Source organism: Nyctereutes procyonoides, unplaced genomic scaffold (genome assembly GCF_905146905.1).
Source record: "Nyctereutes procyonoides isolate TBG_1078 unplaced genomic scaffold, NYPRO_anot_genome, whole genome shotgun sequence".
NCBI lineage: Eukaryota > Metazoa > Chordata > Mammalia > Carnivora > Canidae > Nyctereutes > Nyctereutes procyonoides.
Genome location: NW_026575146.1, coordinates 61056422 through 61083990, shown reverse-complemented (window position 1 = coordinate 61083990; position 27569 = coordinate 61056422). Strand labels below are relative to the sequence as shown.

The following is a 27569-nucleotide window of genomic DNA, read 5'->3' as shown; positions in this document are numbered from 1 at the left end:
TTGGCCACGTGAGTTTTGCTAGGCTTTCCTTTTCTGTGTAGCAGGACGATTGGGCTGAATAGCAGATGGCAGCCACCTGCTGTAGGGTTTCTCTGGATAGTAACACAGTGGAGTTCTGAGAAGGCTTGGGGTTGTCCCTCTCAGAGGCACAGTGTGGTGGTCACATCATCTTCGTGGCACCAGGTATGCCTGCTATTGTTTCCATCAGCCTGCCCACGTGTGCCCCTGGGAGTGTACCTCCTCCACCAGTTCCTCACCTGCAGGCCGGATGTGATGGGTCCAGTCATCTGGCATGCTGCCTTCCTCCTCTTCTTTGAACCCGAGCACTCCTTTTCCATTGGAAGAGATGCAGGCAGCTGGCTTCATTTCCAAAGAGGTGGTGTTTGGACCCAACTGGGACTTCATTTCAAAAGACATCTGTGAGGAAAGGGATTTTTGCCTTCCCTTCCCGCGAGATCAATTTCCAGCTCATGAGTGACAGACCCACCAAGTAGATGGGCATCAAGTTTTTTGTGAAGAAGCCTTTTTTTCTTCTTTTCTCTCAGGGAGATGAAAATGAGCATAGCAGAAATGCTTTGGATTCACGTTTACTTGAATGTGTAAAATACAGATCTGTTTCTTTTCTATTCAACCACCTGTTTTCCCCTAAAAGACTCCTTGTTATGGTTCAGAGGTGTGTTCTAGTGTAGGAAGTGTTGCAAATTGCAAAGTGGATATTATTTGGCAAAATGAAGAAAAGCTAGGGATGTCATATGATATGGTGAATCAGTGTTATTTTTTACATCCTGCCTACTCAACCAAACCATCAAATTAATTTGATTTGCCTAAGCGAATGGCAGGCCAGGAGCCACTCACAGCCTCCCTACTCGTGTACAAATGAAAGGCTCCACTGAGCTGGATGAACATGATATGATGTGGTCTAATTCAACAGTTCAAAAATCCTGTTTAAAATTTTCCCTCATTACAATTAATTTCCTCAGATCTCATTTGTGCTTCAAACTACAGCGAAAAACCGTAGAGTATTTTTCCATCGTGCTGGTCACTTACATTCTGTGGTCCTTCTCCTCATGCTTGAGAGCTAAGGTTACGTTGCATCTCAAAGGTGCCTTCCCAGTTACACTTCAGAAAATCTATGAACATTATACATTGTGGAACGTCAGGAAAACATAATGTGCCCTTGTTGGGGTCCTGGAAATAGTATTTCTAGAAAGGGCAATTTAAATTTCTCTTTTTTTTTTTTTTCAAAAGGCAGCTTTGAGATTCTACTCATGTTTTTCCTTCTCTCCACTTGAAAAGGATTTCTCTTATTACATTTTAACCATGCAAGACCATGAATCCATCATAGTGACCACTAGCATATATGAGCCACTCAGGCACATCATTTTTCTTTGTGCCATAAAGCGTGAAAATAAATGACACCCCAGCATTGTAATTGATGAACTCCCCAGCTGAGCACATGGCTTCTCCATGGCTCCTCTTACCCCGTTTCGTCTGATGGAAGAAACCCTGACCATGAATGTGAGTAGGTAATTGCAAAAAATAACACCAGGTCCATTTAAGTAATTTTCCAGGAAAATGTTGAAATATAAAATGTCTGGTGAAAACATGATTAAAGGGGGGAAAAAACCTGTGGGATTCAAGTTGCTATAGGAACACTCATAGCCCCTTCAATGAGCAGAGAGAAGGGATGATGTATTAAAGCCTTTTTTCCTAACTGACCATACTGCTGCCTTAGTCATGCTGACTTGAAGTCTGTTTGTTCCTGCTAGATTTTGCATATTTGGCGATGTTTTTCATAGGCTTTGAGTCAGAGTTCTTCCTATGGCCCTTGGGGTTTTCTTTCTTGGATCTCTGGATGTAGTTGATGCATTTGGAGTCTGTGGGCACCAGTGTGACTATTAGATTTTTCCCCCAGGGCAAACCAGGTCAGGGGCCAGTAGGGACTTCTCAGAAGGTTCCTAGTAGCATTATTTTGATTTTTTAACCTTGCTTATATATTAGGCATTAGAAATAATAAGGATGAACCTCACATGACTGTTTCCAGCCTGTAGAATTTGAAAATATGTAGAATGATCATGTATATACCAGATGCATGTAAATGAAGAAGTTTTGTGACTTGATGAGTTAGGACAACTTGAAGCCAGCCTTTTAGCCACTGACCCATGGGCCTTTTATGCTGTGGGAGGAGATATATTTGGTGGAAGGTAAAAGAAGTCAAGATGTTTCTCTTCTGTTTTAAACATTGTGGAATAGCTTACTCATTGTTTTTAAATTTCTTTTAAAAATATAGGTAATCACCATAACAGAAATATGTCAGAATTTGCCAGCAGATATTGGTGTAGCTATGGTTACTGCCAGGAATAGTTATACTAGCTACTCCAAGGCGCTGGATTATATAGTGCTGGCCACTGAATGAGTTGCTGACACACGATCAGTCAGCTTTTGTCAAAAATATTTATTTCCTATAATTTTGCATGGTCACACAAGCTGTTTATTCTTCCAATGTGTCTTTTACATATTTCTTTGACTACTGGAGAAAAAGATGTTCGATCAGACGAGGAATATGCTTATTATATATATATATATATATATATATATATATATATATATATATATATATACATAAACACACACACACATATATAAACACAATAAAAATTTAGCTTTCTTTTTATGGTAATGGAAAGAAATAAATTAAGGTATGAAAAGTTTAATTTATAACTTTGAGTATTTTTTAAAGATTTTTTTAAATTTATTTATTCATCATAGACACAGAGAGAGAGAGAGAGAGGCAGAGACACAGGCAAAGGGAGAAGCAGGCTCCATGCAGGGAACCCGACATGGGACTTGATCCGGGGACTCCAGGATCGTGCCCTGGGCCAAAGGCAGGCACCAAACCGCTGAGCCACCCAGGGATCCCCAAACTTTGAGTATTTTAACACAGAATTTTAAGAATTGGTCCCCTGACAATGTTGACTACATTCAGGGTAAAACAAATTTAAATAGAGTCCTTACCATTAATAGTTTAACAACGTCACTTATGTTGATTCCAATGTCAAAGAGATCTGATAGCTACAAATGTAAAAACGTCAATTCAGATGAAAGAGGCTTTCCACTTCCACATTCATTTTTAATTACTCCAACCTAGTCACAGTCTCTTTCTCCCTCCCAACCCCATTTCTGCCCAGAAGACACCACCTGGACCTCAGTGCAGCACAATGGCTCCCACTTGGCCAGGATCAAAAGCTCCAGTGGAGAAGGCCTCCGCCCTGTGTTTTTCAAGTACACAGCCAGCATGGAGCAGCTCCAAGCCATAATTGACCGTGCAGACCACTGCCAACAGGAGCTGGCCTTCCACTGCAAGAGGTCAAGGCTTTCTACTCGCCACGGTGAGTAATCGGAATAATCAGCCTTTGTGGGCTGCCGTGCCCACAGGTGGCAGGTGCCTGTCACGGATGCATGAGGACTTGTGGCCTTAATGCCCATGTCACGATCTGGAAGTCACAGAGGTGCTTTTCCTTGGAGCAAAGAGCAAGGTCAATATGTGTTGACTTCAATATCTGAGGTCTCTTCCCAGACTCAAGTGGGCAACTGATCCATTAAAGCCTCATTAGGAGGCCCTTGGAATGCTCATTGCTCCTCCACCGTGAAGGGCAGGAACACTTCGATTCTGTTTGACCTCAGAAAGGATGGCTGACATCACACATAGCTTAGTTATCTGGAGGTGATTATTGTGTGAGATTCTTTTTCATAGACTGAATGTCATTAGTGCCTTGGGTAACCATCCATTATAGACCAATGTTGCTATCGTGCCTCTCCTTTCACACAACATACCTGCTAGTGGCTCATTTCCCATATCTGTTTTATTCTTGAGAATTCTATTTTTGGTTTTGTATTTTTTTTCCCTTGAAATGTCTCATTTTTGTCAGAATGTGCCGCCCCACAGCCCTTGTGAGACTCCTTAGTTTTCAGGAGGCTGATGGGGCATCTGGGGAGTGGAGTGAGCAGAGGGCCGTAGTCAGGGTCCCCTGAGTTCAGGTTCTGAGCCTGTTGCTCGGTGGCCCTGGGACTCTGAACACCATTTCATCCCTCAGAGTCCTCAGCACTCAGATGCTAACCTCTCCAGGACTTAATTGCACAACATCTTGCATGTAGCAAATGCTACTTATTTGCATCTCTCCTATGTATTGAATTTATAGTTAGCACTGGAGGGTTTAGTGTTTACTGTGAGTTGATTCCTGTTAAATAGATGACTGAGCTAATCTGGTAGGTTCCCAGAGGAAGGGGAAAGCAACCTTCAGGGGAGAAACAATGCAGGTTGGGCTGTCTGACCAGGGAAAGGAGGCAAAGGCAGAGGAGTGCTGATGCCAGCCGCTAGCAGAGTCAGAAAGCAAAACGCCCTAGTGAATCCGGGAGCACACTGGTGCATGCTGGCATATGGCCTGTCCCACAGTCTGTCCCACAGCCTGGACACCAGTGAGTCAGTAAAGAATTCCCACATGGGGGACCGGTGTCTACCTAATTGATTTGCAGGTGATTTGTTAACTGTCCTCCTTTCTGTAGCAATATATATATAAAACAGCAACAGTAGCAACAAAACCAAGTCCTTAACTGGGGTTAGGGTAAAGATGGAATGAGAAAAGTCTCTTAAACTCGTTAAATACCCACTAAAGAGACAAAACGGGGGACTTCATTGTCTATATACACTCGAGGCAGCTGCCTTTCTTATATGCTGCTCCCGGAAAATTCGTAGCACAAACCTAATTCAGACAGATTCTGGAAGCTCTTAATTAGGGTACCAGTGAGATAGGCCTGACATAGCATAGCCTAAGACACCTTAAACTGTGGCACTAATCCTTGGGGCATCATCGATAGGCACAAATGGGCATGCGCAGGTGATGCAGCGCAGGGGTGGCACCCACCAGCCCCCCCAACCCCCAGAGCCTCCTGCAGAATGTCGCCGTGTGGAACCTGCAGCATGTGGAGCAGGGAGCAGACAAGTGTCACGGAGTGGCCTGTGGAATGGGAATGTCAGTAGAAATCCACTTTTTTCCCCAGGAATTTCCTTCTGGGTTCAAATTCTCAGATGTTATCAGGAACCCGGGGTTAATCGTGAGAGGAGGCCTGCCTCAGTGTCACCGGCCCCGTGTCTGTCTCATGGTGTCCCAGGCAGGCTGCTGGGGAGCAGCTGGGCCTCCACCCTCATTAGGGTCCCACAGTGGTTTGGCCTCTGTGCTTAGGTGGTTTCAGGGGGTGTGGTTATGGGTGGTAAATAGGGAGCCTGAGGATGGTACGTGTTGACTCCAGGGGAGTGTTCAGTCTCTGTACTGTGAACGCCAGGGTCCCTGAGGACTGCCCTTGTGGCTGGAGCGAGGGACAGCCACCCCGGAGCTGAGGCAGTGGAGGCCCAGGAGGCCTGTGCCTTTTCCGTTCAGCCTCTTATTCTCTTAATCATTTCCTTATGCAAATTCTCTAGATTTCTCAAAGAAATCCTGAATGGAGCCAAGTGCACTCTGTACCTTTAACAACACCTGACAGTGCTTTCTCCGTAGAGAAAATGAAAAATTCGGATGTAAACAAACAATTGTGCCTCTGCGAGCAATGATTTCCTTGGCTCCTCCATCTATGAAAAGAATGAGTGTTGAATAATCATGTTTTTAAAATGGTGTTTTGAAAAATATCTGTTAAGTTGAAAAGATCTTCCACCCCCTAGAGATAAGTTTTCAACACACTGGGAAAAAAAAAAAAAAAAGATGAGGCAAAGATTGCAGGCATTTATGTCTTTGGCGCACATCTCCCCCAGCGGGCCTGCGGTGGGCAGTAATGAACTCGGCCCGGGCGTTCACAGGCGATGCTTGTCGGCAGAAGGTGAAGTCTCATCGAACGGGGAGCCGTAATGAGCCGTGGCGGTTGTAAGTTAGGGGGAAGGTGGGATGTGTTCCAGATTCCTGGTGGGGACAACCTGAGGGCTTGAGAGAGAGAGAGCATGCTCAAATGGACAGGCACCTTTGCAAGGCCGACTGATGGATGTCAGTCCCATTGCTGCTCCTGCTCTGACTCTCTGTTGATGAGGTACCGTTTCCCTCCACCCTCCTGAGGGCCTTTCTCCTTCATCATCCTCATGCAGGGGGCCTGCCCTTATGCTCTCTGGCCTCAGGGGACGCAGCCCTGCAGAGTGCAGGTGGCCCCCAGTTAATTGTGGGTTGTCCTGAGGAGGGGGTGGCGCTGACGCTCTGAGCTGTGTTGGCCTCAGTTGTCCTGAGCCTAAGACCCGCCTCAGGCATGAAGCCAGGTCTGTGGCTTCCAAATATAAAGCCAACCCTTCAGTACAAGAAAAAGTGCATGTCTCTATGAGACTTTTAAGATGTAACAGGAAGTACCAGTGTTTTCAGCTAATAAATAAGAAATCCACGTTTTGCATAATCACATTACATTCTTTCAATGGCATTTGAGGATCTGGAACAGATTTTTAGATTCAGTGTATAAATTACTCTGGTTTTCTTCTTTCTTTCTTTCTTTCTTTCTTTCTTTCTTTCTTTCTTTCTTTCTCTTGTTTTTTTTTTTTTTGACCATTCTTCCTTGAATGTTATGTCCAAATAAAGTATGTAATCGGAGTCCTCGAAAGAAATATGTAAATATTATGCCTGAATGAGTTAGGGACTACTTGCTCATTTTCTAATAAAAGTAAAACATATGGTGAGAGCATAAGTCTTGATATGGAAATATTTTTTAAGCAGTTGGAAGTCCTCATAGAAATGATCCTGTTGTGGAGTTAACATCTGTTCACGTCTAAAAAAAGTCTCTGTGTTTTCAATAGAGGGGAGTAAAGAACTATACTGGGGAGGCAGGCAGTGGGGGGCAAAGTAGGTGTCACCTTTCTCATACTTGTCTTTCAGATGGAACCCCAGTGAGCTGGTGGGTTGGAAGAACCAATGAAACACACACTTACTGGGGAGGTTCTCTGCCTGATGCTCAAAAATGTGCTTGTGGATTACAGGGGAACTGCCTTGATTCTCAATATCACTGCAACTGTGATGCTGACCGGAATGAATGGTGATTTCCATATAATTTCCCTGTGCAAACTGTAATTGTGTATTGCTTTAAACTATGTCACTTAGGCAGACATTGGCCAAGACAGTTCTATAAAGAGAACAGATTAAAGTATTCCCTAGCAAGATCAAGGTATAAGCTTTGATGTGTACGATGTAATTAATCTGAAGCCTAACTTGTTAAGGTAGCTATTTCTGTTTACCTGTGAATAACTAATCATGTCCGTTTTATTTTTTTCCTAATAAGACAAAATAGGAATACCAGGTCAATGTTTCCCATTCACTGAAAGTACAGTATCAGACTTCCTAAAGTTAGTTTAACCCAAACAATCAGGTGACTGCCCCCCTGGAAGGGGGAAGAGGTGGAAGAGGACAAATCTTCCAGCTAGCACTCCGGGTAGCAAGAAATAACTCCCTGAAAACTCGTATCTGCAGACCAACCTCACACAGATTTGGAATTCAAATTCAAATCCACAAGTTAGCGTGGCCACAGGTTGGCAGCACTGATGGCTCATCACAGAATTTCATGACATTCGTACTGGAGGTCTACCCTCCCCAAGGATTCCCGCAGATTAAGGGCCACCAGACGTGAGCTCATAATCAGCACTACGCAGCCCCCTGGGGGGACAGACGTGGGAAGCAGAAGAAACCACAGAGTATATGGATGCCTGAAAATGCCAGATCACGGCTACATTAAGAACATAAGATAAATAGGTGAGCTGTTTGAAAAATAAGCCCTGGAATTGAAACACGAGAAAGCAATCAGATACTATTGACAAAGGAGTTCGTGGTTTGCAATAGAACCACATGAATGTTTAGAAATGAAAATAGTATCATTGAAATTTAAGACTTGTCAGATCAGATATTAGACACAAGTGATCAGAAAATTGGTGAAATGGAAAATGCGTGTAAATAAGTGGCACGGACACACGATGGCAGAAAGGAAAGCAGGGACGTGGAAGGTTGGTGTGGAAAAGGCTGAACAGGTGTCTGAGATGACCTTCAAAGAAGAGATTGGGGATAATTCAGGGCGATAATCAAATAGGTTAGACATGTCCAGGTTTGAGAAAATACTAGGATACCGAACAAAATAAATAAAAGTAAACCCTTCTATAGACACATCATGCTGAAACCAAAGAAAATTAAAGAGAATGGTAAAGAGAGCAGAGGTGACCGGAAGACTCCAGAGTGAGGACATGTATATGGCCGAACCCCTCTGTGGCACTGGCGTGGCCCGAGGGCTTGGGCACTCCCCTCACTGTGCAGAGTGTAGTAACCCTCCGATGCCAAGTGTGTCCCCAAGCTGAGATACAGTGAACACCCAGACAGACAGACAAACAGACACGGAACAAATACACCACCAGTGGATTCCACAAGATGAAGTTTCAAGAACAATTTTCAGAATGAAAGTAAGTGATCTTGCAGGTTGAGTCTCAGATACAAGAAGAAATATTGAGGAAAGAAATGTGTAAACTCAGAAATTAACAAAAAAAAAGAGGCAAATACTAGACACTAGTCACATATCATGGCATGTATGGAATTGAAACAGGAGGAGGCAATCCGATCCTACCAACAAAATGATTGGGATTGACAGAGTAACTAAAGCAGTCTTCAGAAATAAAAATATAATTGAACCTTAAAACTTGTTTCATAGATATTTATTAAATTGCTTATAGTGCATATCTTAAAATTTTAAGTGAAACCACTGAAGAGTAGAAACAGTGCAATATTCAAATCAATAGAGGGAAGAAAGAAAAAATGGAATTTTAAAAACTTTGTTAATTCAAAAGAAGGTAGGAAATGAAATTTAAGAAAGTAGAGGAAACAATGAGCAACAAAATAACATAAAACTGTATGACTAATCACAATAAAGATGACAAAAATAGTCATTTAAATCCAGAGAGATGATTTTGTATTAAAAATAAGTATATCTTGTTTGTACACCTAGAAGTGTTGAAAGCATAAATGCTAAAAACAACTTACTGAGCAAATATGCATGGGAGTAACAAATTTTATTTTATTTATTTTTTTAAAGACTTTATTTATTCATGAGACAGAGACAGAGAGAGGCAGAGACACAGGCAGAGGGAGAAGCAGGCTCCATGCAGGGAGCCCAATGTGGGACACAGTCCCTAGACCCCGGGATCACAACCTGAGCCAAAGGCAGATGCTCAACCACTGAGCCACCCAGGCGTCCCTGGAAGTAACAAATTTTAAAGCCATTTTTTGGGGGAACGATTTTATTTATTTGACAGGGAGAGAACACATGTGCACATGAGTTGGGGGTGGGGAGGGAGAGGCCGACTCCCCACTGAGCAGGGAGCCCAGTGATGGGGTTCAATCCCAGAACCCTGGGATCGTGACCTGAGCCAAAGTCAGACGCTTCACTGACTGAGCCACGCAGGTGCCCCAAAATATTAAAGTCTTATATGGGCGACGATTACTACCACTATGTCATGATGCTTTTTAATTTCACCAGAAAACCATAATAATTCTAAACCTGTATGTTTCTAATAAAAATGACTCAGAATGTGTATAGAAAATAATCGGCTGAACTGAAATAAGGAGTATACAAATCAACCATTATAAGAAGAGGTTAAACATACATCTGTTAGCAATTGGTAGATCGTGCGGACAAAAATTATCAAGGGTGCAGAATATTTTTAAGTGAAATAACAACTTGATTAGGTAGGCACCTAAAATTATAGAATAGATAATTTTCTCAAGCACACATTTTGCAAACTGATTTTCCTAATATTCAATAAAGCAAAGCCCCCCAAGTTTTACAGTAGTTGTTACCATATGGACAATTTCTCTGATTACAGTGCCTTTAGGTTAGAAATGAATAGTAGAGGGACAAAAGATGTAGGAGGCATTTCAAAGCCATAAGTCATTAGAAACCAGGAAATGAGGATGACATTACTCATAGAAAATATGGTTGTCTCCCAGGAAAACCCAAGAGAACATACAGAAATATTATTGAAATTAATGAGAATTTAGTAGGGCTACTTATTGAATCTTAGAATAACTGGATTCCTATGAAGAGCGTGTTACTGTAAGAAAATATTATGAAATCCACTTGCAAAATCAACACCAAGAGTATAGTACCTTAGAATAACAAACATATGCAAAACTTTTATGGAAAAGACATCAGAAAGCTTTATTATGAGATTATAAGAAGATGTATCTAAATGGAGACTGCTGGGAATTGGAAAAATAAGTATTTTCTTGATTCCGTTTAATTCCAACGCCAAACATTCGTTTAGCGCTTGGGACAGTGACAAGCTGGTAAGATGTACGTGGAAAAGCAATGATAAATAACAGTTCCGAAGGTGGAAACAAGGAGAGGAGCCTGGGCTTCCTGGACTTAGAGTGTCACGGGGCTGCAGGAGTTAAACAGAAGGGGTTGGTTTGCCAAAGCAGCGAGCAAATCCAACAGCAAAACCCAAGAGAGAGCCTGGGAGCTTGCAAAATCTAGAACTCCAGGTGCTGGGCCCTAGGTGGTCCTCAGTCTCTCTTTCTCTCCAACAATTATGAAATGTGAAAGCTGACCTGGTATTTGTCCCCTGGAGCTTTTCCCACAACTCAAAGTCGTGATAGCTCTGTTACCAAAAAACATCCCCCGCGACACAACCAGTGGTAAGAGACCTCTCTAGAGCCTTCACAGCTGAAACCCAGAAGGAAGTGGCTTTGGAAGTCCTCTCACTGAACGTTTGAAACCTACTGTGAGGAATCATCATGCCTAGATAAGCAGCTCTCCCAACTTTTGGAAAAAAAAAAAAGAGAGAGAGAGAGAGAGAAGAAAAAAAATATAAACTGAAATTGAATGAAATGAGGCAATTTCGAATGAGTCTGGTGACCATGGCAATGAATAACATCCTGCATAAAGCGTGAACATTTGGAAAATGACCCGTGCTGATAAAGAATTTTAAAATCTGAGTTGTTTAAAATTTCCTCAGATTCAGGAAGTTACTTTATAAACACCAGACTGAAAAAAGAACTTATTATAATATCTGCCTTAATACACACAATTACCCATTATGATGTTCCCTAGGTTTTTTTTTTTTTCTCACAAGGCTCTGTGCTTTGTCATTGCTAAAAACAATTAAAGTGTAGCTTTTCACTACATTATAAATGTAGCTTTTAAATGGTTCTTTAAATTCAGGAATACTCAGTGAATAGTAATACACTTACATTTTTCCTCTGGGATGTTCTACCAAAATAACGACGACAGGAATTAAAACGCTTATTTGTAACATTTACTGATACTAAACACCAGGAATTAATTTGATGTGTTCCCCACATTTATCACAAATATCTTTTTAGACTGACTACCTTCTAGCTTGTGACCACCCCTTCCCAACAAAGCCAGGTGTGAGGTGTTTCGGACAACCTGCCTTTGTGTTTCCATCCAAAGAAATCACAGAGCCTTAGCCAGATAAAGCCATGTGGTTTTATTTAGTCTGATTTTTGGAAGCGATCTGATTTTTTGTAAAAAATTATTTCTGAACTTTAAGGATATTTAGTTCACATTTTTCATATCTTCCCAATATGCACTGGTGGTCACTTTGTCACATTTTTTAAGCAAAATAAAAATGTTAATACTTTTAAACTTCCTACCTCAAAAGAATATTTTTGATGCCTGAACAGAATTGAAATGATTCACTATTAAGTTATGCAGATTTTTTTTTTGAGGCAAAGCCATTAGGCTGAACCATTCAAAATTGCTGATTGTTTTGACTTGTAAAAGTGTCAGTTTTAAATGCTTCCATCTGTATATATAAGAGTGAATGGTGGCTTTGTAATTGTTAGAAATTCAAGCTTCTTAGGTTCTACACAGATACAGGGCATCAGAACGATACATTAGACAAACTATTATTTGTTCCTAAATCCAAAGTGCATGTGTAATTGAAGTATATAATAAAAATAGGAACAGCTTACAAGGGGCAGAAGAATCTTCTTTCTTTGCCCAGACTGGTGGTTGGTGTACAGCCTGCTTACTACCCAGGACCTTTGGCTCCTATTCTAGTTTTTGTTGTATTGGAACCATAGACATTAACGCTGTCCTAAATATTCACTTACATGACTTTATTATATTGCAATTCTATTTTTGTTATTATTTATAATCTCCACTAGATTTCTTGGGGACATTGATGGTGGGTTTTATGTCCACGTCCCCAACACGCAGGGCCTGGCAAGTAGAAGCTGCACAATAAATGTTGGTTGAATGAATGGATGGTCATGGACAAAGCATTTCCCATGCATTATCTCACTTATTAATTTTAAGAGTGCATTGTATCATACTTTTAATTTGGTTTTGAATCAGTATTTTCTTTTGTCTTGTGTTTTGTTTTTAAACCAATGGCATCAATTAAGTAAGGAAATGCCTAGTAACCACCACAGGAATTTTGGAAAATTTAGTAAAAAAAAAAAAAAAAAAAAAAAAAAATCTGGGAATTGAAAACTTGTATCTTGTCAGTCAGTTCTTGTTGTTATTTTTTAAAGATTTTATTTATTCATGAGAGACACAGAGAGAGATAGAGAGAGGCAGAGACACAGGCAGAGGGAGAAGCAGGCTCCACGCAGGGAGCCCGATGTGGGATTCGATCCTGGGACTCTAGGCTCACGCCCTGGGCGGGAGGCAGGTGCTAAACCGCTGAGCCACCCAGGGATCCCTGTTGTATTTTTAATGAAGCCAGAGATCTTGCATCATATGTAAGTTCTGAATTTAAATTTTACATGGTGGCTAGATTGGAAAGAGCAGTGAGCTGCTTCATTGCAGTGAAAATGTCATCTTACGCCCGCACTGATATATAGGATTTTGGACCTGCCCTCTTTCTTCTCTGTGGTCACATAGATGGACAAGGATCTCTGATCCTCAGATGATCTTATTAAATATGTTACTATGTAAGAGTTCAGATGAGCTGTTTGATTTTCCTACTGTTATGTATGTATGCATTTAGTTTAATATCTCTTGAACTGCAGTAAGAGACTATTACTTATCTGGATGTCATTCCAAATAATGTTAAAGTGGTTGCATTTGTTTTGTAGGACCAGCGACACAGTAGTCCTTTCCCATAAGGAGCACCTGCCAGTCACTCAGGTTGCGATGAGAGACACAGGCCAACCACATTCAGAAGCGGCTTATGCACTGGGGCCTCTGCTCTGCCAGGGAGACAGTAAGTAGTGGCCAAGAGGAACTGTCTTGACCCCTTGAAAATCCATGTCAATGTGTTAGGAGAAATTTCACTGCCTGAGTTCATAAAAACACTGTCTATCCTAGTAATCTATATTTCATTAGCCATATGTTCACTTATAGAAGTGTATGTTGGCATTGTACTTGAGAAAAAAAATGAGAAAAATTCTATTACCTTTTGTGTATGTGTCCTTTACATAGTATTTAAATCAGACTATTGCTGTGAATGCTCATGGAATGATCTGAAATATTGTACCACCTGGTCAGCAAACATCTCATATTAGCCTACTAAGTATAAGTATTGGCTGGGTGCTGAGATGCCTAAAAGTGGTAAGATAATGAGAAATAAGGTGACCGAACCAATCCAGTGGACCTGTTCATACCTTGTGGCCATTCTGCAAACCTCAGTGGTCTTCACTCTGCTTATCCCTCCAATTGCATCTGGATTTCTTTTGTATCCCACCTTCTTGCAGACTAACTGAAATGAAACAGATCAGTTCTACCTTTAATTTACCTCTTTCTAACTCCCTTTCTGATCCATCACTCCCAAGAAACAGTTCTTTCTAGCTCATCGATGAGACCTCGATATTACTAAAGCCAAATTTTATTCTCAGGTGTCCTCTGAGTTGACCTGTCAGCCACTTTGGTCTCCTCTCTTGATTTCACTCTTTGATTCACGTCTTTACTTGGCTACCAGATTACCACATAATTCTGGTTTTCCTTCTTTTTCTTACCCCTTGCCAGTGGCATCATGTTGGGGTGGCCCAAACTTGAATTCTTAGCCCTCCTTCTCTCTGCTCTCCAGTGGCGAGCTGTTCCCAAAAGGCTTGTGGCTTTAAATACCACATTGATGTCAATTATTCCACCATCTATACCTCAAGCCCAGTCTCCCTGAACTCCCAACTCCAGCCTCCAGCTGGTTATTCTGTATCTCTGCTTGTCTTTCAGCAGGCATTTCAAAATCAGTTTATCAAAAATAAGGGGAAAAAATGTTTCTACCACAGCCCTCCCCAACTCAGAGCATGGCAACTCCATTCTTCCTTTTGCTTAGACTGAGAACGTGACAGTCATTCGTAACTTCTTTCCTCTTTTCACACACATATAATTCATCCACAAATCCTATTGCTTCTAACTTCAAAAACAAACCCAGAATCCACTTCCATGACCACTAGCACCTGAATTGTTGCTGTGGCTTAACTGGCCTGCCTACTGCTTCCTCTGCCCATTAAGCTGATACTTCACATAACAGCCAGAGGGATAAGTCATGTCATGTCAGTCCTCTGCCCCAAACTCTGCAAGGGCACTGGTATCAGAGGAGAGGCCAAAGTGCAATATCCACCGAGGCTACGGTGGCCATGCTGCCCTCTGAGCCCATAGAGCAGCAACCCACAGGAGATCCTGCCATGTGAAGAAACCCTGGCATTCCTGAACCTTGTTATTGAGAAAAAGTAAGAGTTTCCTACTTCAGATAACAAAAATATTGAGATGTGGATGGTCAAAATGTAAAGAACATATTAACGTGCCTTGACTGAGGATAGTATGAAGCGTTGATTTTTTCCCCCTCATGACATTAAACTGCAGACCACGGCTCTGTTTCTGGATAAGATAAAGTGAGCATGCCCACCTGATCTCTCCTACTGAGTCCACTTATAAAACCTGGATGGAATGCCTGAGGGGTTATGTCAGGACTCTGGAAAGCAAATAGTAGTGAGGAAGAAAAATGAGAATGCACCATTTACTTTATCCTCCAGTATCTGTTGGCCAACCGAGATGTGGGCACTGGATCACAGACAGAGAGGTTCCAGGAGAAGCCCTCTAGCCCTGGCTGAGAGAGAGAGAACAGAGAAATACTAACCTTCAGTGAATGCAGGATCCCATTTCCTTCTCTTTTTTATGTTTTCTGAGCCCCAGGCCCCAGGCAGACCCATGGCAATAGCAGCAGAAGCTGCCCTGGGAGCTCAAAAGAGCCAAAACTTCCGAAGGGGCCTTTGGCACTAAATAGGGCAGCAGTGACTCAGAGATGGTGGAAAGACTCCTCCTAGTTTTGTTTTCTTTTTCCAGTTACCCATTGTTTGACAATGGACTTGGTATAGTTGCCCAAGTGCATAGGAGAACACAAGAGAACAGTCTAAATAGAGCCTGTTTTCTGGTTCTGTGATTAAAAAGGGAGACCAGGGGACCAGGGGAGGCAACTGTTCAGGAAAGCATGCTATATGTTGCTTATGAAGTCCTGGGCTCACCTCAGAGCAACATGTGCATGGAATCTGATCCTAATTGTAGACCCAAGACGTTGAGAATGGAGCCAGGAGGCTGCCACCAAGTCTGGCCACTGGGTGGTGCATGAGTGAGGCCAGTCTGAGTAGTACTGCAAAGACTTTGAAAACTGGACTGTAGATTGCAATGCATGGCCGGATCCTAACCAGGCCAACTGCCAAAAAAAAAAAAAAAAAAGCTAAATAAATAAAAAACAAAAAATAAAATTTGTGTGTGTATATATATATATATATATATATATATATATATATAAAATCAACATTGCTCCACAAAATTTAAAATAAAGCCCAGAGTTTATTAGTATAATATTTAAAATATCTAGGAAATAATCCAAAATTAGTGCAAAGAACTTAGAAAAATCTAAGCTGGCTGAGGAAAATATAATCAACAGATACTAATACAAATATCACACAGAGGTTAGAATCAACCAATTAACAGCGATTACATAAGAACTCTAACAAGTAATCATAAACACTCTGGTAGCAAATAGCAAAAGAACATTTCACCAAAGAAATAGGATATATAAAGAGCTAAATGAAAACTTTAGAACTGAAAAATACAGGACCAAAATAAAAGATGCCCTGGGTGGGCCAAATAGCAGATCTGAGATGAGACAGTCAATGGCCTTAAACATAGGAATGACTCAATCTGATCAAAAGAAAAAAAAAATCTAAAAATGAACAAGGCCTCAGGGAACCGGAATCAACAACAAAAGATCTAACATTCATGTTATTGAACATCCAGAAGTAGACCGAATAGTGTGGTGCTGAAAAAAGTATTTGAAAAAAATAATGGCTGAAAAATGTCCAAGTTTGGCAAAAGACAGACTTGAGATGTTGAATGAACTTGAAACAGGATAAACTCAAAGAAATTCATATCCAGACACATCATAATCAAACTGAAAACAAAGACAATGAGAGATGTTTTGAAATCAGCCAGAGAGAAGAATTCTGCATCATCTCCAGGTGAATACCTACTCAAATGGCAGTGACTTTCTCATTAGAAATATGGAAGCCAGAAGGAAGTGGCAAAACATTTCTCACACCTTAAAAGTAAAGAATTGTCAGTCCAGAATTCTACATTCAACAAAAAATCTCCTTCGGGGATGAAAGTAAAAATAAAGAAATTCTCAGATGAAGGAAAGCTAAAAGCATTCATTACCAGAAGACACTCTAAAAGGCTTTCTAAAGGAAGATTCAGACAGCAGGGAAATGATATCAGAAGGAAATTTGGGACATCGGCAATAGCAAATCAGCTTTAGAAATGGTAAATATTGGGGTACATGTAATAGACTATTCTCCTTTATTTTAAATATATCTGTGGGTTGAAAGGAAAAAATACAACATAATTTCATAGGGTTTTTAATTTGTATAAACGTAATACATTTGGCAACAATAAATAAAGGGGACTGGGTAAAATGCCAGAATTATTAGTGAGATTTTGACATATAAGACAAAGTGGTTAAAATGTAGATCCTGAGCAGATGTGAAAAGGTAGGTATATATAGTCATTCCTAAAAATAACTGATCAAGGAACTACTATAGACAAATAAAAATAGAATACTAATGAATGTTTAAATAACCCAAAAGGTGATAGAAAAGGAGAAACAGAAGAACAAAAAGAATTAACAAACAAGAAAAAATTAAAAAAATGATAGAACTAAATTCAACTTGTCAACATTTGTATTCAGTGATTGGTCTAAACACACCAATTAAAGGACAGATTGCTATGACTCAACTATGTACCGTGTACAAGAAACTCACTTCAAATATAATGATATCATAAGTTTAAAAAGAGGTGCAGGAAAAGATTCACTACACAAACACTAATTAAAAGAAAACTGGAGTTTCTGTATTAAACTCTTTGCTTGAAAGCATAGAAAATGAATAGATAAAAAGGTGATTAGGAAGACATGAGGATCTTAAATGTGTTTGCTAATAACTGAGTTTCAAAATACATAAAGCAACAACTAAAAGAATGGAAAGGGAAAGTAGACAACTTCATAAGTAGAGAATCCTCCTCTCTCATTAACCTTTGGAAATAATAGAGGGAAAACAAGCAAAGTCTGTACAGAAAACTTGAATGTCACCACCAGTCAACAGAATCTAATTGACATTTACTGAACATCCTACCAACAGCAAAATACACATTCTATTCAAATGCACATGGATACACCATATTCTGTGTCATAAAGCAAACTTTAGCACATATCAAATAAATCATACAAAATACATTCTCTAAAAGAGTGAAAATATCAGTGAGGGTGACAAAACATGAGAGACACCTAACTCTGGGAAATGAACAAGGGGTAGTGGAAGGGGAGGTGGGTGGGGGTTTGGGGTGACTGGGTGATGGGCACTGAGGGGGGCACTTGGTGAGATGAGCACTAGGTGTTATGGTATATGTTGGCAAATTGAACTCCAATAAAAAATAAAATATAATACTTAAAAGGGTACATTTTATTGTATGTAAATCTATAGTATCTAAAAACTAATAAAATAGATTTTCAAAAATTAAAAAAAAAACAAAGTACATTCTCTGACATAAATTAATCAAACTAGAAACAAATAACAAAGAGAGTGAGGAAGTTTCCAAATACTTAGAAATTAAACACCAAACTGTTAAATAATAAGAGTCAAGGAGGTCTCAACAGACATTATAAAATATATTGACCAACATATCGAAAATGGTGGGAAACAGTTATGGCCATGCTTAGAGGGGTATTAATAGCATTAAGTTCTTGTATTCTGAAAGAAAAATATCTCAACTCACAATCTCTTTCAGAAGAGGAAATTCTTCCCAACATTTTATGAGGGCCAACATTGTCCTGATCCCCAAACTAGACAAAGAAAATGCAAAAAAAAAGAAAAGAGAGAACTATGGACAATATCATCATGGACATATATGCAAAAATCCTCAACAACAACAACAAAAACTCATTAGCAAAATATTTTAAAAAATATTTAAAAGAATAATACAACATGACCAACTGGGGTTTATCCCAAGATGCAAGGCTGATTGAGTGTAGTAGACCCTGGAACAGTGCAGGTCCACTTATGGGCAGATTTTTTTTTTCAATAAATACAGCACAGGTCCGTAAATGTATTTTCTCTTCCCTGTGACTTTCTTAATAACACTTTGTTTTCGTCAGCTCACTTTACTAAAAGAATACGGTGTATAATACATATAACATACAAAGTGTGTTTTAATCAAGTGTTAATGTTATCAGTAAGGCTTTCAGTCAACAGTAGGCTATTAGTAGTTAAGTTTTTGGAGGGTTAGATGTGACACATGGGTTTTCAACTGTGCAAAGGTCTGCCTCTAACCCCTTTGTTGTTCAAGTGTTGACTATATTTGAAATCAGTCAATGTCATCGATCGTATTAACAGTTTAAAGAAGAAAAATCACACCAGATGTTTTTTCTGCATCAGTTGATATGAACATGATCATTTGAATTATCATAACTATATTATGAATTAACAGGATAATAAATTTAGATCAGATAGCATTCACAATAAAATTCTTAGCAAACTATGAATAAAAGGGAACTTCTTCATCCTAACAAAGGGTGCCTATATACAGAACAGCTAGCATCATAATTCTTGATGAAAAACTGAATTTTTTTCCCCTAAGACTGGGAACAAGATAAAGATACTCAATCTTGCCACTTCTGTTATACAACTTCAATCATGCTAGAAGTCCTAGCCAGTAAATGTAAGGAAGGAAATAAGTGCATCCAGTTTGGAAAGCAAGAAAGAAAACTATTCACAAATACAGGTGTGATCGGCACAAATGTTTATAAGCAGCTCTGTTTGTAAATGACCAAATCTGGAAATGACATTGACATTCTCAGATGTGGATGAAGAAATGTCGGCCCCATCCGTATGATGGAATACTACAGAGCAGCAATAACTTGTGACAACCTGAATGAATCTCAAAGGCTTTACCTTGAGTGAAAGAAGCCAATCTCAAAAGGTTACATCCTGCATGGCTCCATTTATATGACACCTGGAAAAGGCACAGCTATAGATCATGGTTGGCAGGGCCTGGGGCAGAAGGGTGACGTGACTATAAGGGAATTGCAAAAGGGAGTTTTGGGGGAGATAGAATTGTCCTTTATCCTGATTTTGGTGACAGTTATACAAATCCATGCATGTATTACAATTCATGTAACCATACATCCCCCAAAAGTCAATTTTATTCTACAACAATCATTAAATAATATTGTTTTCTAAAAAAACACAGGGCATGTCCAATAATTATCTCTCCACTCAGTTGCAGCCTTGCAGTCCAGAATCTTAATCCTTCGAAGAGTCAGTATCTGAATATTCACATTGTGGCTGTATGTTTGGAAGAACCCCCAAATGAAGGCTTGCCATGAATGCACTTAATAGTTTAAAAAAATGCTAGAAATACAAAATACGGTTGTTACTCCATTTCATTGTTATTGTCACTGTCTTTTTTTTTTTTCTTTTTGGAAACAGATTCATTTTGGAATTCCGCTTCTTTCAATACCGAGACTTCATACCTTCATTTCCCTACGTTCCGTGGAGAGCTCAGTGCTGACGTGTCTTTCTTTTTTAAGACGACAGCTCCTTCTGGGGTGTTTGTTGAGAACCTGGGGATTACAGACTTCATCAGGCTAGAGCTGCAGGGTGAGTCGCCCCCTGCACAAAGCCAGCAGGTGTTCAGTGCTTAACAAGAACCCTTTTGGGAACCAAACTCCCAAAGTGCTGCCATGCTTTCTTTGTCACTTGTGTTTCTCTAGTAAATATTAAAGTTCTTTTTTTAAACATTTATTTATTTGATATAGAAAGAGAGCATGCAGGATAAGGGGGAGGAGGAAGGGGCAGAGGAAGAGGGAAAGAGAGAGTCTTAAGCAGACTTCGGCACTGAGCACGGACCCTGATGCGGGGCTTGATCTCATGACCCTGAGGTCACAAGGTGAGCCCATACCAAGAGTAGAACGCCTAACCGGCTGCACCACCCAGGCACCCCTAAAGTTCTATTATTTTGAATCATTATTTAAATAAAGAGTAAAACAGTGATTCATGAAACACAGCAGTCTGCCCAATTCTGTGCTGTGCTAACTCTGTGTGCAATCGGGACACTCTAAACCAAACTGGTCCAATAACTTGCTCACTAAATTGCAGAATCATTTCATTTAATTGCCTAGTCCCATTGCTTGTGCACATATGCAAGGCTCAAATCCTTACTTCAAAATTTCATGGAGGTCTTTTAAAATAAAGTATACGAAGATTTAAACCACCTTTAAATAAAATCTCACATATACACCAAACCAGATCACATGTCGGTTTTCTTCTCTTAAGGAATTATCTCTACTGCTTAGAGTTGAGCAAGATGAAGAGTAAGCTCTGAGGAGGAATATGTTAAAATGGCTATGTTTTTCTTCCTCCAGGCTACACATTTATTTTGCCCTCCTACCCAGCTCAGAGTGACATTCGTCTGCATCGATGTCACGGTCGACTTTCCTAAGGAGCCTGTCATTTCCCTCCTGCCTACCAAGGCTGACTTTCCTCCCCTGTGCATGAACCGAGCTAGTCTCCTATCTGTACTTGCAGCTCCTGCAGAAGTGACCTTCTCCTTTGATGTGGGGAACGGACGTTGTGAGGTCACAGTGCGGTCACCCACTCCCTTTAACGACGATCGGTGGCACCACGTGAGGGCAGAGAGGAACGTGAAGGAAGCATCGCTTCAAGTGGATCAGCTGCCCACCAGGACCCAGCCCGCGCCCACTGACGGGCACGCCCGCCTGCAGCTCAACAGCCAGCTCTTCGTGGGTGAGTGCGCGTGGTTTCCCGCTGAGCTGCGCGGCTGGCCACGGGCCCAGAGCAGACGCTGGTGACAGGTGTGCGCTGCCTCGGTCCGCACGTGTACCGCCGGCTCCCTCGACCCTTGGCCTCCCTTGCCAGAGATGGTTGGGAATACGGTTTCCTTAGAATATTGCTACTGATTCTTGTTTCTGTAGATTTCCCAGTTCACAGACGAGGTCACAGACGAGGTCATGGAGGTTCAGAGAGATCAAGTGACTTAGTCTAGAAACTCAAATAGAAAGAATCCGATTCCTGATGGGCTGACTCCCAGGCTTGCACTCAATAGCATCGATGACCTGCGTTTGTTTTAATTACTTCTTATCAATACCACTTATAAAGCAATTAGCAATCTTCACCTAGTTCTCCCGCTTCACCTCTCAGTGAAGTTGGAGAACCTGCCACGTAACTGTGACAGATTTCTCCAGTGTCCCCTCAAACACAGACCCTAGGAGATGCGTGTGGCTGTGCCCCTCGGGACCAGTGCCAGCCGCACCTGCTCAGTGCCTCCCTCCTCTGTGGTTCAGTCCTTGCAAAACCTGGGTTCAGAACCCAGCTGACTCTTTATTCTCGCTGCCTGTTCTTTAAAGATTAAAGCTCTGGGTAGTGGAAGCCTTCCTTTCCATTTACTTGCTTCTTTTTTTTAAAAAAAATAATTTTGTCTTTTTCTCAAAAAGAAAGATAAGTTTTGCTACATTACTTTTCAGACAACTCTATTCTAATTTGGAAACCAAGCAGATCAATGAAGGAGCTCTTAGGTGGCCATTTCTCATGCATTTTCAGGTAAATAAAGATGCAGTCCAATTAAAACCTGATATAAATCACAGATTAGCATACAGTCTGCTTTTGCAGGGGGTACCTACAGCATCTGGTGGCTAGTGCTATGCAGGGAGTGTGTGTGTGTGTTATAACCCATGGCACCATAAAACTCTGCTTCAAGCACAGTTCTTATGAGTAGGCTTCACATTAAGTCATGAAACTGTGAATCAGATTAAATAATTTTATTTTCTGCTTTGTAATCCTGAGGATTAATTAATGGAATTTCTAGGAACACAGTTTGCATGAACATCTACCTAGAATTAATATCTTCACTGAAATGGTATTTCCAGAGTCTGGGAAGCTAGAGGAAAGTTCTGATCTGGGGTACATACCCCAGGCCCACTGAGTCAGAATCTCTGGGAATGAACCTCAACTCTGTTTTCAGCAAACCCCTACACTCCAAGATTTGAGAATAGGCTGGTGTGAGACAGGATAGAAATACACAGAGCCTACCCAGTGCTCAGTTACTATTGCCCTATGTGACCTCAGAGCAGGCAGGCTGGAGCGAGGCTGGCCTGAGGACCTAGGTTTTCATATCATCCCTCTCCCTGCTCTTTCTTTGCCAACTTCTCAATTCCTTTCTTCAGTGGTGTTATGGGAAGCGTGTCTAAGAAAGGCTAGTATTACATATATATTTTTTTTAAAGATTTTATTTATTTATTCATGATAGTCACACACAGAAAGAGAGAGGCAGAGACACAGGCAGAGGGAGAGGCAGGCTCCATGCAGTGGGAGCCCGATGTGGGATTCGATCCTGAGTCTCCAGGATCGTGCCCTGGGCCAAAGGCAGGCGCTAAACCGCTGCGCCACCCAGGGATCCCCCTAGTATTACATATATAATTTGTTATATATATATATAAAACAAATGTGTAACAGAATATATATAACACATACATATAGAAACTATAATGAATATTATATATTAAATATATAATATATATACATTTGTATATTATGTGATATATATTATATTGCAAAAATTTTCAACTATGTAACTTTACTGTGTGACTCACAGTTTATATACTTCAAAAAGGTGAGATGGTCTTTCTTGCATGTGAAGCAATCGATGTAAAAACGTAGGAGTCTTTCTAAATATAACTTAAAGAAGTATTTTCAGAATAAATATTTACCAAGGTCAACTTCAAAAGTGGCTTTGTGAATGGCTTACTCACTATTGTTCACTGATGCTTTCTGTGATAGCAGCTTATGTTTTCAAACTTGTATTTGTTCATAAACCTTTAAACAGGTCACTTTTTTGACATCGGTGTGGCCTCAGTTGGACGTTGGGGTTGAAGACTCCCAGGAGCACATTTGCGATTGCAGTGTTTCCCTTGTAGGCGGGACGGCCACCAGACAGAGAGGCTTCCTGGGGTGCATTCGGTCACTGCGGTTGAATGGGCTGGCCCTGGATCTGGAAGAAAGGGCCACGATGACACCAGGTGTGGAGCCGGGGTGCCCAGGACACTGCAGCAGCTACGAACACCTGTGTCGCAATGGAGGGAGATGTAGAGAGAAGCCCAGGGGTGTGGCTTGCGACTGTGCCTTCTCTGCATATGAGGGGCCCTTCTGCGAGAGCGGTGAGTGTGTCCTCCATGAGCAGGATGGGGAGAGGAAGGCACATCATTTTGCTGGGTGCCTTGTGTTTCTGGTGTTTGACCCCGTAAAGAAAGGCTAAGGCGGTTCTCTGTGATTAGCTAGAGTTGTTTCTGTCCCAAATTTGACCATTTATGTTGGAAAGAGGTATGATTCTCTTCTTGAGAAGCTCTTGACTACTTATGTTGGAGCTGGTATCATCGAAGCAACATTGGGAAGAACTATAACTCGAAGCATACGTTTACACTTGGCATTGAATGCTGTGTAAATGAAGTATTTTGCGGGCAATAATAAAATATTGTTAGTCCTATGTTATAGGAATATGCATGGGGATAAGTTATCTTTTCAATCCATGCTTTATTATTTCTTTAATCTGAAATATTTTTAAATTGTAAACAACCTAGAAAAACGTGACATCATTGTTTTCTCTCTTGAGATATTTAAGGGTTGGAGATACTGTATAAATATACATAGAGAAGAGCCTTGCATTGACATAGCGTTAATATGACAAAAATGAGTGTCATTCCAGAGATTTCTGCATATTTTGGAACTGGCTCGTCAGTTATCTACAACTTTCAAGAACATTCTAATTACACCTTCAATAAGAACTCCAGCTCCTTTGCAGCTCTGTTTCATGAGGATCTGACACTGGCCGGCGAAATAGCCACACTGAGCTTCCGGACCACAGGGACGCCCAGCTTACTCCTCTATGTGAGCTCCTTCTATGAGGAGTACCTGTCCGTTATCCTTGCCCCCAATGGTGAGTGTTGGGACCCTGAAAACAAAGATACTGAATTAGAAAATCAAGACCATAATGAGATGGGCCTTTTAGGTTAAACTACAAAAAGGAAACACAATTTCAAGGCTTGCCATTCTCGTTCTCTTAGGAGTGGTTTATTTTTCATGATAACCTCAAGTGTTTATCACTAAAGTTAACATTTCAGTGATTACATTTAAGATACATTTCTCCCATGAAAGTTTGATCATTTTATGTATTTGATGTGCAGCTATGCTTCTTGCTATTCTGGGAGGTCTTTCCTTCTGTACATGAATAAATTAGTTTTGCAATTCACTTTGAAACAAGATATCTCATTTTGTCCAAGGAAAATATTTCCTCCTTCTTCTCAGTAAAGAAGTATATTAAACTGTATAAACTCCAACATTCATAGGCATCAGATGACTATAATTGTTCTTTACCCATCAGTGGTTGAGAAGTCATTCATGTCACATACAAAGACAAGTGGGATGAAAGGCACACATCCCGTGGCCACCAGGGGTTTTCCAGGACTGTTCCAGATGGAAAACCAAGACCAAATTTTAACCCTGCTTCGCAGAGAGGAAGGGCAGAAACTTAACCTCTGGAAGATCTATCACAGGCAGTATGGGAGTGATGGGATAGGGGGCACATTTGTGAAGGACACCAGGAGATTTAGGTATTGGAGCAAATCATTTGTCCTCTGTCTCTTGATTATGGCAGAAACATTAGGAAAAAAAAATCTGGTTGTGTGAAAAAAATTCATTATGCAAATGTCAGCAATACATTAAAATGCATTAAAATAAGTCACATTAAAAGAAGTGATGCTTATAGAAACCGAATGTTAATGCAATATTGCTTGAGGTTTTACCATTTAATACTATGAATACCACATGAATAATTAACTTCGAGCCTAGCTCAGAGTTCTCATATGCTTCACTTAGACTCTTTCCTTGAGTTCAGGAAAATGGAAGAGCTTGGAAAAAAACGATTTGGTCTTGACTTTTAAAAGAGCATAATTGGATTCTGCATTCAGCCCCAGAATAGCACATGAATGAATGGTCACCCTTCCAGGGAAAGGGACTAACTGGTGTCCTTAAGCAAATGCTCAACAAATTCAAATTATATTAAATAAACAAAAAACAAAATGTGCTTTACAACCTGCATTGACCATTTTTTATAAAATTCCACCTTAGTTAAAAAAGTCATTTTTGTCTTTCTTAGGAAGTTTGCAGATCAGGTATAAATTGGACAAGCACCATGAACCTGATGTTTTTAACTTTGGTTTTAAAAACCTTGCTGATGGGCAGCTTCACCAGGTGAAGATTCACCGAGAAGCCGCGGTGGTCTCTGTAGAGGTAAGAGGGTAGATCCACAACAGCAACAGTAAGCAATCCTGTGGCCCTCAGTGTGTGACCTCCAGCAAAACTTGGATCATAAATCCTAGAAAGAGACGTAGGAAATGGGATACCCAGTCAACACAGGCTTCCCATAGAGTCTCGGGGACAGATAATGTCACAGTGTTTTGTTTTGCAATGTCCCTTTTGTTTGTCTGTTTGTGTAGCAAGAGGTTGACAAAGTTATGATTAATATTTGACCACTTAAAATGCCAAGCTGTCCTCATTGGTAGGGGAATGCTGTCTGGCTTCTCACGGTAATTATTGGAGCTATTCTGATGGGAACCTATTCCCATCCGACTACAAAATAAGTGAGGGCTGCAGAAATGTAAACACAAGGGAAAAAGCAAGATTTTGCTTAAAGTGGGAATACTTTTTTAAAAAGCATCAGTGTTTAAATTATTCATTGTCACTGGGTTTTGAAGAATAACCTTTATATATTGAATCCGTGCGAATAATACCTTTTTCTGCTCGTGTTACTAATTTCTATTTGGAATAGGTAAAAACTTGAAGGTTTGAAATAGCTTATTGCATCTCTTTGTGGATCGTACCAATTATAGACTCTTAAACCATGAAGACAAGTAGAGGGAAAAGAATAGGCAATGGGGTGGTGTGAAATCTGAGGCATTATAGGAATTCTTATAAAACAGTTTTCTCCTTTAACCTTTGTGATAGCTTGAATATGTGGCTCATTTTTACCATTGTTCTTGGTCTCCCTTTGATTCCCATTCTCTTATCAACAAAATTGCTCACCATTTTGATGTTTGCTTCTCGTGAAACATTTAATAGGTTAACCAGAATGCAAGGAGACAAGTCATCCTGTCGTCAGGGACAGAATTCAACGCTGTCAAATCCCTCATGTTGGGGACAATTTTAGGTAAGTGGCAGAAAGGGCATCCCTGCCCCACCACCCCACTACTCCATGACATGGATCAGAAGTGTTAGGTTGCAAACACAGGAAGCGTTCATCATACTGAAGGAAGCTCCTTGTCATATTCATGGTTTCCCAGTGAGTGACAATCAAGGTAGAAGCTGTTCTTTTGTCTGAGTGCACCTGTAATCATGAGTAAGGGCCATCTGCATGAGCAAGGGTGATCCCCGAGAAGTGCCTCCACACTTACCCTCTCACTTGGCAATCAAGCAGAATGCAACTTGGTATTTTTCTAACAATTGAGGAAAGGTAAAATCAAAGCAGGTATCATGTTCACAAATTATATATTAATCAGGGATCAAATGCAGAAATCATTTAATGATAAATATAGATTTACATTTGCAAGAAGAAGAGAAAAGACTTTTCTCTTAGCAAGTGATGTGTTCAGTGCTCCCAGCTACTCCTGGAGAGTCACAGCCTGAAGATCCCACATACACTCTTTATGACTCTGAGTTGTTCTCCATAAAAGTACCGGAGTAAAAGCATACTATACTAGTTAGGCATCAAATTATTCAGGCCTTTATATTTCCCCTTGTTACCAAGAATTAAATTGAAATAAAAATAAATTTTGAAAGGTATCTTTTTTGATCATTTATATATAAACTGTACGTGTTACCGATATTTAAAGTCATTTGGAAGAAATCCTCTTATGAGGATTTTTATGTTTATTATTCCTGCTCTGGTATGTGACACCCATCTGGCTCTGTTTAGTCCTAGATTAATCC

The 27569-nt window shown here is 40.5% G+C and overlaps 1 protein-coding gene across 1 annotated transcript in view; it reads left to right on the top strand.

The window, feature by feature from the left end:
* The window catches only part of LOC129500976 (contactin-associated protein-like 3), a 186778-nt gene that overhangs the window by 140483 nt on the left and 18726 nt on the right, over positions 1–27569 (top strand). Inside the window, exons 13-21 of the mRNA XM_055311909.1 lie at positions 3189–3389; positions 6897–7053; positions 13101–13228; positions 20004–20174; positions 21102–21320; positions 23507–23746; positions 24292–24522; positions 25741–25874; positions 26703–26790. Coding sequence (XP_055167884.1) covers positions 3189–3389; positions 6897–7053; positions 13101–13228; positions 20004–20174; positions 21102–21320; positions 23507–23746; positions 24292–24522; positions 25741–25874; positions 26703–26790 — 1569 coding nt within the window. The remainder of the gene's footprint in view (positions 1–3188; positions 3390–6896; positions 7054–13100; positions 13229–20003; positions 20175–21101; positions 21321–23506; positions 23747–24291; positions 24523–25740; positions 25875–26702; positions 26791–27569) is intronic.